This window comes from Rhododendron vialii, chromosome 12a (genome assembly GCF_030253575.1).
Source record: "Rhododendron vialii isolate Sample 1 chromosome 12a, ASM3025357v1".
Taxonomy (NCBI): Eukaryota; Viridiplantae; Streptophyta; class Magnoliopsida; order Ericales; family Ericaceae; genus Rhododendron; species Rhododendron vialii.
The window spans coordinates 1965927-1977003 of record NC_080568.1 but is presented as its reverse complement, the minus strand read 5'-3'; the positions used below and the strand labels follow the sequence as shown (position 1 = coordinate 1977003).

Below are 11077 nucleotides of genomic sequence, written 5' to 3'. Positions count from 1 at the left end.
ATCGAAGCATGGGTGAAGTCTGAGTTACAACTGGGGGAAGCCTCTCCTTTTATAGAGAGAGAGAGAGAGAGAGAGAGAGCCTCTTGAAAAGCATAAGCAAACTACATGGCCAAATGGCTACAGGAATACTCACATGACTACAGTGATACATAAATTTCTTACAATGAGACTTTAGATGAACAAGATATGCTTCATTTCCAACAAGAAAAAGATATTGTGGCATTTAGTTCCTAGTTGAGGACCCTCAGTAAACCAAATATGGCAGAACCAGCTCTGAGCTAAAACTCAGGATGTGGCCGATCTAGGCCTCTCAAAATTTGCAAATTTTAGAGGCCTATACCTTTATATTTATTCTTGGAAAGGTAAATTATCTATTTATACTTCGTTAATTAAGAATGGTAAAAGGATACATTTTTAATTTTTACTTTAAACCCCCTGAAAAATCAGGACCAACCCTGAAATATATATGGTAAGAAATCATTCAACTGGAATGATTGATCCACCCCATTGATGCATATATTTTCTCGTTAATTTTGATTAATTTGGTAATCTATCCATTCTAGCTAGTAAAAGTTGCAAAATATTAACAAGTAAAGGTGCCGAATTTAATAACCATTAGGATTTAAATGCCCACATAATGGAAGAAAAGAACTTTTCCCAAACCGTGCGTTCAGGTAAATTAAAGAAAATAACCCAAGCAATTAAACAACCATCAATCACATGGGAAGAAATTTAAGAAAGGAAAATAAGAAATACTACAATTAAGGAAAAAGGAGAAAAAGAATTACATACATACATACATATATATATTGGGTTATGTACGCACTCAATGAAAATTTTCTTTTTCTTTTATTGGATGATATGTAACTTATTCACTAATAAGCTCATCTCCTGATCACCTCACCCGTACACTGGTACATGGAAGAAACATACCATTTGAAAAATAACAATATTTATGCCGCAGGAGCCACATCGACGTCGTCGTCGTCGTCGTCGCCGTCGCCTTCTCTTTTATTTTTCGCCTGAAAAATAATCGAGACCGCGCCTTCTTTCCCATTAATCAAGTTGGAGTAACCAAGTTTCTCCCTAGTAGTAACAATAATGCACGCCATTGGAGAGATTATTGAACCAACACTTGTGGAACAGAAGGGCATTGCAGAGCTTGAAAGCAATGGTAAGGTGGAGTGGTATACATTTATAACTACATTCTCAACCTATTTATAACTTGGAGAAACAATGTCAATACAAATAAATATATCAATTGATTCCTAGGGATCTGGGGATGGTGCTGCCCCTCAAAAGGGCAGTACCGTGCTGTCCCCCCGCGAGTGCGGTCCGCTCCGGTCTTGCTCCGATGATCGGAAACGTTCACTTAATTTGCAGGGCTCATTGAGTAGAGCAAGTATACCAAAAATTTGCTCGAAATATTTTTATCTTGAAAAGAATGGATCCGAAATACTAAATCAAACCCACCGGAACCCATTATTGCTAAGTTATATGTATTCCGATCAGATACTTAATAATATCCAACTGAGCTGATTTTTGATACAAATATTTTACTCGACGAACTCTACAAAGTGAATGTTTCTGATCATTGGAACGAGACCGAAGTGGACCACGCTCACGGGGAACAGCACGATGCTGCCCTTTTGAGGGGCAGGACCAACCCCAGGTCCGATTCCTAGCCCCTTTCCTTTTCTTTTCTTTTTTCTGAGGTTGTATTTCTAATTTATTTCTTTTTAATTATTTTTTGTGGTGCTGCCACGTGTGGGATTAAAATTTGGAATGTGGTGAGTAAAAAGGAGGGGGAGGGTGAGCTGGTTGAAGTGGTCTCCATACATTTATCGTGAATGGCATGTGGTGGGGCCCTTGCATGAGGTAAGCTCATGGAAGGTGGCTGCAAGACTCATCCCCTCACGTGGAAGCAACAGTCCATGCACACTCTAGCTCGAGCTACGTACGGCCTTTACCTAAAATCACGTAAAGTGCGGATGAGTGCGGATGCGAGAGCACGAACGAGAACGTAAAAGTGTCTTTCGAAAACTTTTGAAACAAATAAAATTTGAGGAATAAGAGTGCGAACGCAAAACGAAGATTGAGTGCAGGAGCGAAAACCATTTTGAAGTTGAAACAACTAAAATTCATGAGTACGTGGATTAAGAGTGCAAAGCGAAGATTGAGTGCTGGAGCAAAAACTATTTTAAAAAATTATGTAACTAAGGCCTTTACAAATGGGAATTCACCACCGAGTATTTGGTTTTGTGGTCGTCGAAACGACATCTTAGTTTCGGTTAAGCATGGGTGCAATGGATCCCTTATAGATGGTTATGTGGTTTTGAGATCTAGCAATATATACTTCTCAGCGGATATGTGAAATAACTTATCTGTGTGCTTATCCTTTTTTGTCAAAAATGAAAATAAAAGAATTCGGATGAGCGTCACTCTGTACCCATCTCACCATACCTCTCCTCACTCTCATATTTGTCTCGTCTCGAGTCTAAATTGTTGATTCAATCGGCTCATCACGTAGGTTTTACCGTCCAGAAATATGAACAAAAATCAACTTGGTTCGACATAAATAGATACTTGAATAAATTGTACTATTACTTTGTTTGGCGAAACATACAATCTATGTTTAAATTATTATTTTCCATCTATTTTTGAGAAACAGAATATGATTTGCTCACATACTTATAAAGATCCAATCAACTTGATTTTTCAATTTTTTTCATACATTTTTACTTGACGCAATCTATGATATGAACGATTCAAATCATCATTTTAAACTCGTGGTGAGACCAACAGATAGTGATACAGTCGAGTATGAGAGATGGACCCCGAAGGGAACTAAACCCCGATCAAACAGGGAAATTAGGATGCGGATCAAAAAAAAAAAAAAACAGGGAAATTAGGAGTTAAGTTTAGAAATCTTCAGATGTGGCCCGAGTCTGGATATGCAGCCCCAGGGTAATAAAGAGGCCCAGTGGCCTGAAGCCCGCCTAGGCCCAATTTTAGTCTGGCCATAGGCCTACCAAATCCCTTTTTGGGATGTTGCCAAGCACCCCCCTGCAAAGTGGGTGCAGAGCAGCCGATCCGGCCATTTATCTTAGCAATCGATGGCTTGGATATTAACCGAACAATTGACGGTTCAAATTAGTATGTGCTCAAATTCAATCCGAGCCGAAAATGAATGGCCAGATCGGCCGCTCGGCAGTGCTTTGCAGGGAATGCTCAGTAGCATAAGGTTTGGGTCAGAGGTTTTGAAGTCCAGCTCAACCCGAAGCCCAGTTGTTGAGTCCCACGAGTAATTTGGTCCTAATCCCGAAGATTTTAGCCCATGAAAACCCAACCGAACCCCATCTCTGATAACTTGGACCCGTCAAGGACATGCTAAGAACTTTTGTTAATACTAAAATATCCTAGGCGGAAATTAATTATCAAAAACACATCCTTGACCGTCATTTTTGCCTAATAACTTGCCTATAGTTGGTAGATCCATATGCGAGCAAGCAAAGTGTAAAAAAATAGCCCAAGTCCAAAAACCAAAAGGTAAACTCCTTTGTATATTGTCCAAATCCCAACATTTCAATGTTTTTATGTCCATAAATGTCTTGCGTCCATACCCCAAACCCTGATACTCCCTCAATCCCATTATGTTTTTCCATTTTCGTTATTTGTATTATTTTTTAAACGCTTATATGTCCCAATTTATAAAAAAAAAAAAAATCAAGATTTTGAAAACTTTATATTATAGATTTAATCGAGAACTATCAAACAAAATCTATACTCCCTCCGTCCCTTTTTAAATGTCCTACTTCGTAACTCCAACTTATTAAAAAGACATCATCATTACACATTTCACATCAACTTTTTCCTCCACTTTCCCTACTTACCCATCATCATTACACTTTTACTCACTAACTTTTCAAAATAAAATTTACTTTTAGGGACAAAATAGACAATACACCAACTTTTACCTCCCCTAACTTTACAAAATTGACACTTATTAAGTGACAGCCCAAAATGAAATACTGGACACAAAAAAAGGGACGGAGGGAGTATTACATAGTTTTGGAAATTCATATTTGGAAAATATAATATAAGTAATTGAAAATTGACACGAACATCAAAAAAGGACAAACAAAATGAAACGGAGGGAGTAATAGGTATGCAAAAATCAAGTAGTTATTCAGTGATCTTGAGATTCATATACTTAGTACTAGGCCTCACATAAATATGTTGTGGAGAAAGGTGTTAGGAGCACCAAATAATTTTTCGCAAAAGACTTTGCTAGAAGGAAGTATTGAATGCAATAATCTATTCCGCATGTTTTCTGTATTTTGGAAGTTTCATATAATCAATACCTGAAACGCTTGTTATTTCCAACCACACCAGAAGCCAGTCAGCGGTCCCCAAGAAATGAAAAGGAATTAGACGGTGGTTTTTCCGGAAAATGTATTAAAAAATGGGTCAAAAGAGCGATTTCCCAGAATTCTTGGAAGGATCTAGTTTTGCTAGAGACGATAATCTTGACAGAGCTCAAAAAAAAAAAAAAAAAAACAAGAAGCCAAAGCATTGTGTTGTTTCGTACTTCAAATTTCCTTTAACTTACTGGTGCCGCCTTATGGTGTTTTCGTTTAAGTGTTGATAACTTGATACTATTGGTGACCCAAACGGGTCAGTTGGTTTCTCGTAAATGCTCAGAAGATCAGAATGCTAAAAATTCCCTATATAAATCCAGAGAGTTTCTCTAAAGAAAGTTTAACGACTTAGGCATTCATAGTTTTACCATGAAATCGGTCTCTAAGATTTTGCACATGCAAGAATAACAACTCAACTTAATAGCCATACATTGAATTTGCTGATGATGATCCAGATGGTAAGCAGACATTTCTATTCATATTTCTTCCCCTTAAGCTTTCCTTTGGGAATTCTGCTAAGGACACCAGCATCCAGCTTCTGATAGTGATGCTGAAACTGATTGAGGGCACTGTTCACGAACCCGTCAACTTGGTCATCATACCTCTCATACAGAACGGGCAGCGTGTGTGCAGCAACAAAGCCTACGCAATTTAAACAGCACAAGGAAGAAATAAAAAAATCGTATAGAAGAACAGTATATTGCGAAAGTCATCTTGTATCTACTCAGAATCGCGTGCTTAAGCTGCCACTAAAGCATTTGAGGAAATGGGTATCCATTCATCACAAACCTCTTTCCAAAATTAAACTCAACAAGTCATAAACCATCTTAATATATGAAACTCAAACAGGAATATAAACGATGACTTAAGTTGAATTCGTTCTCTTTCACAATTTACGTTTATCCAAGTTGCCTTACAATTTACCCAGCAAAGATAACGGGTATTGATATAACCTACCAAATTAACTATACTAAAGACCACCCCAGGAGGTGACTTAGTAGTCACTGGGTCACTCCTACAGGGTGTGGCCCCTGGAAGGTTTGAGTGATGTTAACGATGCCCCTCAACCCTGTACTCTAGTCTTCTGCCTACTGGCCGCCCGCCTTGGGTGGGGCATTAGTTACTATGGCACTTTGGTCCCTTCCGGAATCCACCACGGGTCAAGAGTCCCTATTGTCACACCCACGGGAGGGCTACTACACCTGGTCGTCCCCTCCACCCTTTTTTGGCTATCAAGAAAAAAACTATATGCAAGAATTCCAAAGCACCCCAAAACACACACAACTTTTTTGAGTTTCACCAATTGACAGCAAATCTTTTAAACCTGCTATCCAGTTAACCTAGACTTCACGGCATAACAACAACAAAACTTCAAACAATGTAGTAAGATATCTCACCAACATACAGGACAGTCAGAAAATTGCACCAGCATCCAACAATAGCAGCAGCCCACAAGCTTGCTACAACCTGGAGGGATTTCTCAGGGGTCAATTCAGGTATTTCCATGAAGTAAAAGGAAACAAAACTCCAGTACTAATATGTCCTTCCCTGCTATCCTAACATACAAAACAATGGAAGATAGGTGAGAAAGTAACTTCATGCTGAGATAAATACTATAGAGTGAGGCAAATTGCAGAATTAGCAGTACTTGGAGTAACCATTCCCCAGTTTCATTAAACATCAACTTTTTGAAGGGAAAGTAACATCACTTATGTTGGGATATGATGGAAGACAAATGTATCCACATCAAACTTTTGGCTACAGATATACCTGTATCTACATCTTGAGATTATAGGTTCACAAGTAACCATACCCGATATACACACCCAAGTCCATATAAGTTATAACCCATGTCAACTTGCGGTTGGGGGTGAATCAAATGGTTTGCAATGATATAGCTAACAACTCAAAAAAGCCTGGAACTTCTTGAAGAAAATTATAGCTATCAGAATACCACTACAAACTGCTTAAGGTTTCCTCCACATGCGACATCTTGAAGAAACCCCAAAGCTTGGTTAACCTCAGCACCAACTGACTTGGCAGCGTTGATAAATAACTCATTAGGCAGAACAATGCGAGGGACTTTGGGTGGTGACCTGTTTACACAGAGAAAGATTGCTATAAGTTGGGTGTTTAAGCGCAAATGCACCCAGAAGAGGGAAGCGAGAAACAGTGAAACTTTAGATGGTTCAATCACCTGTTTAATAAACCCGAAGCATTTGACCAAACAAACTGAGCTATCATGCCAATTATCAAACCAAAGCATAGGAATGAGAGAAAATTGTAATTAAGCCATTCAAAGAGCACCCAGATGGCTGTAGCACCAACTAAGACACCTGCAGAAATCTTCTTGTTCCTCCATAACAGCACATCAGCAGCTGCATGTTCAATGTCAGGATGAGATGTAATGAAAGAAACCATGGAAGTGAACGCCAAAAATAATTAAAATAATTAAATAAATAAATAAAACACATCAGGGGAGAAAACACCCTACATTTTCCACCTCCTAAAATATTATAGATTGGCTTTTGGCGCCCAAACAGTCTATTGAACTGAGCACCGACTGTCTTTAATTCATCTTCCTGAAAAAAGGACACAGATTTCTTCTTCGATTCATCTTCCTGAAAAAAGGACACAGATTTCTTCTTCGAAACACCATCAGCAATTGTTTCGACGAGGTTGTTCATAAGACTCTCAGGCGTTATTCCCTCAGGCATTGTTCACAAGCTTCAAAAAAGGACAGTGAAACAATCACTACAGAATGAGTTCTAAATCTCAAAAATTCACACAGCAAAAGGTTCGATTCTTGAAGATAGCAACGACTATTAGCTGAATGCAGATTAACTTTAGTTGGATACAAGAACATCAGTGCACAATGAAACAATAAAACATTGCAGATGGACAAACAAAGAAAATATAGGAGGTGGAAAACCGCAAAAGTGCTTGCATTTTGACCTCTTCAATGTAGATATCACCGAGTAACAAGACCAAAAGGTGAATAGCTTCCATGGTCCATTTAGTATGCTTTTAAATTCTGGCAAAAGAGATGACATTTACCTGTTGACACTTATCCTTTAAACGAGTGAATTTCCAATCATTGTAGGTTTGCATCAAAGGTCAGCCTTGAGCCCGTACCTCTTTGCCTTAGTTATAGATGAATTGACTAGATAATTTCAGGAGGATATCTCATGGTGTATGATATTTGCAGATGACATTGTCCTTGTAAATGAAACCGCTAGAGGCGTTAATACGAAAGTAAAAATTTGGAGGGAAGCATTAGAATCAAAGGGTTTTTGGATAAGTAGGAATAAAATTGAGTATATGGTGTGCAAATTTAGTGGTACCAGCAGTGTGCATGAAGAAAGAGTGATGATCCAAGACCAAGAGATACCAAAGAGTGATATTTTAGGTATTTAGGCTCAATTATTAGTAAAGACGGAGAGATTGCCAATGATTTGACCCATAGGATCCAAGTGGGGTGGCTCAAGTGGAGGAGTGCTACTGGCGTATTATGTGACAAGAGGGTACCCACAAAATTGAAAGGAAAATTCTATGGAACTGCCATAAGACCAGCAATGCTTTACGAAACAGAATCTTGGGCTATTAAGAAATAACAGGTGAGCAAGATGAATGTAGCGGAAATGAGAATGTTGAGGTAGATGTGTGGTAAGACTAGACGAGACAAGATTAGAAATGAAACGGTTCGTGAGATGGTAAGTGTAGCACCTATAGAGAAGAAGTTGAGGGAAAATAGGCTAAGGTGGTTTGGGCATGTTTACCGTAGATCAGGAGATGCAGTAGTTAAGAGAGCAGATAGGATAGCTTTGGGTAGCAATGCTACTGGGAGGGGTCAACCTAAATTAACATTAGATTCTGTTGTATGCAAAGATATGCGTATAATGGGTTTGTGTGAACAAGTGGCTCTTGACAGAGCTCAATAGAGGAAAATGATTCATGTAGCCGATTCCAAGTGATTGGGACATAAGGCTCGGTTTGGTTTGGTTTGGTTTGGTTTGGTTACACTTCGATGCTACGCAAGGGCCATATGATTTCAACACTTCATGAGATGTGACATGGAACTTTGGTGTGATTTCCTTACTCTGAACAAAATAACTTGTCTTGTCTGGCATTTGTTGGAAATCACCATGCCAAAGACGAGTGTTGTGTATGTGTCAATGCTACTAAGAGTAGGAATGTATAAGTGCGCAACATACACATTCAGCTAAAAGGACATGTGGGGTTTCAGGAGAAAGTGTGGGACATTTCTACAAGGAAATCAAGTAAAGTTATCTTAATGTATGACATCAGGACACCAATCAAAATCACCGTCGACATAAAGTACACAGGAAACATAAGTTAGGAAACCATAAAGCATGCCAAACCCACAGACCGTGAAGATAATTGACACCATGAAGATAAATAAGAAGTATAAAAAACCAATACAGAATCAAGCCTGAAAATTTTCTACAGAGAAAGATCAGAGTAGTGGGGTTGTGAAAAGTCGCTTGTAGAAATCCAAAACCCCCAAGCATTTCAATTTTCAAATCCAAGATCGAATTTCTTTTCTTTAAAGAATCTGAACAGCCCAGCAACCACACTAAAATCAACTTTAGTAAACCCAGAAACACCAAGTGAACGGCCAAGAATGATGAACAAATAGCTACTCATTCACAAGCAAATCATGAACTAAACACAAATAAGGACACGTGAAAGAAACTCTAGTAGCCTAAGGGCTAGTCTAGTTAGTTGGTGGGTTTGCTCCCCACGTAATAAGAACTGTGAGGTCAGATCCAAGAAAGAAATTTCTTTGTGAATTCCCGAGTCTCGACGTAGATGATCTGCCTTTACCCGGACCGGGATACCTCGACCATCGGAAAAAAAGAAAGAAAGAAACTCTAGTACATCTCAAAGCCATGGCTTCAAAAGATGTAAACGAATTGAACAACCCAGTAGCCAAAAACTACATAAAAGTTAACTAATGCAAACAGAAGCAAAGCTACCCAAGTTAACAAACACTCGATAGAAAACAAACACAACCAAGAAATGCAATTCAAACCAGGATGAATCTTGGAAAGATACCTCTTTTACTGAAATCTAAACAATACCCATGATTTAAATATAGAGAAATAGAGAGAGAACTAACCAAATAGTCCAAAAGACTGGATTTCTGGAGAGATTAGGGAAGAGATAAGAGTATAGGAAATTGGGGGTGTTTTTTTTTGGTAGAGTTATGAAAAGGCTTTTCTTTTTTTTTCTTTTCTCTTCGGTTAATGCGTGACCATTAAATATGGAGGAGAGAGGAAGAGGAGGAGAAAAGTATCTGTGGTTAATGCGTGACCATTAAATATGGGTGCAATTATTCGCAATTTTTTATTTTCTCTCATAATTCATTACATTTCAGTAAATGGTTGTTGAAAATCATAAATAATTAATATTTCGGTAAATAGCTGTTGAAAATAAAATTATATTTCGGTAACTACATGTCAAAAATATGTTCAACTTTCGGTAAACAGCTACCGAACATATATTTTCGGTAAATACCTATTGAAAAAAATATTATATTTCGGTAATTGGATGCTGAAAATATATCTCAATTTCGGTAACTAACTGTCGAGTATAATTGAAAATTTTTAACGGACTATGAAAGAAAATAAAAAGCTGCAAATAGCGACACCCTTGAATATGGAGGAGAGAGGAAGAGGCGGAGAAAAGTATTTGGCAGCAAAATTGCGTGCGCAGACAAAAGTATACTGTTAATTGGACTCATATTTTGGTCCCACAGTTATATTTCTTTATTCAACCATTATAGTGAACTTTTCAATTCACGTGATTTGTTCTGCCCACTTGTTTTTCTTGAAGTTTGGAGTAATTGTGGGCAACGATTTAAATAAGTTTTTCAAATCCTCTCAGATTCCGTAAAGGGACTTGACTAATTTTTTATTTTATTTTATATCAACGGCAATTTCATACTCTTCAAAAGCCGGAAGGAATAAATTAAATCACAATAAACAAGGATGAATCAAAATCATCAAAATCTAAGACACGAGTTACTATTCAAAGCACTTAGACTAACAGGCTCTACGACACATGCTGTCGAAATAGACCAGCAAGAGATGCCGGCATAGAATCCATGGTCGACTGGACTTGCTCATTTGTAACTTGCAAGTGTTTTTCAAACTTTTTCATCCTTTAGAGGTCATCTAAAATATTACTGACAAAGCTAATGTCCATCACATAACAATTAAATACGATTTTGAAAAACACATATCTTTAATAAAATAGATAAAATATATTGAATTTACTCGTTCAAATAATAAAATTAGCGCAACTTTGTATTGATTTGATATTCGATTAATATAATTTTTTGACATGATGAATGTCGGAATGAGTTCAACCAAATAACCTATTTGGATGGGGAAAAAACCCTACCAATGGGCCAATGTCCTAGACCAAAACCTGGAGAGCTGTCAAACAGTTTCGTTAGAAAAATCATTCAGCACCGACAGGTATTGCACCCCAAACTCTTTTTCCACCGGACGTTGATGTGATGTCCATCATAATTGTGTACTATATTTTTTCAGAAATGCTACACACACATACAATCTATGCACAGATTGTGCACAAATTTTATTGTGGGGCCCACCACGGGTTCCACA

General features: G+C 37.9%; 1 protein-coding gene across 4 annotated transcripts; it reads right to left on the bottom strand.

Annotated features, from left to right (window-relative positions):
- Positions 1-4714: 4714 nt before the first annotated feature.
- Positions 4715-9734, bottom strand: LOC131311849 (reticulon-like protein B8). 4 transcript variants are annotated; one of them, XM_058339445.1, is made up of 7 exons: positions 9565-9711; positions 7078-7148; positions 6916-7038; positions 6619-6799; positions 6376-6517; positions 5819-5888; positions 4715-5063 (listed from the first exon to the last, which is right to left on the bottom strand). In XM_058339445.1, exons 2-7 carry the CDS (start codon positions 7136-7138, stop codon positions 4894-4896), a joined length of 747 nt encoding a protein of 248 aa, XP_058195428.1. In that variant the 5' UTR covers positions 7139-7148; positions 9565-9711; the 3' UTR covers positions 4715-4893. The 4 variants fall into 4 exon arrangements, with proteins under 4 accessions (XP_058195428.1, XP_058195425.1, XP_058195426.1 ...); XM_058339442.1 differs by having other exon boundaries at positions 6916-7148; positions 9565-9734; XM_058339443.1 differs by having other exon boundaries at positions 6916-7148; positions 9501-9577.
- Between the last annotated feature and the right edge of the window lie 1343 nt (positions 9735-11077).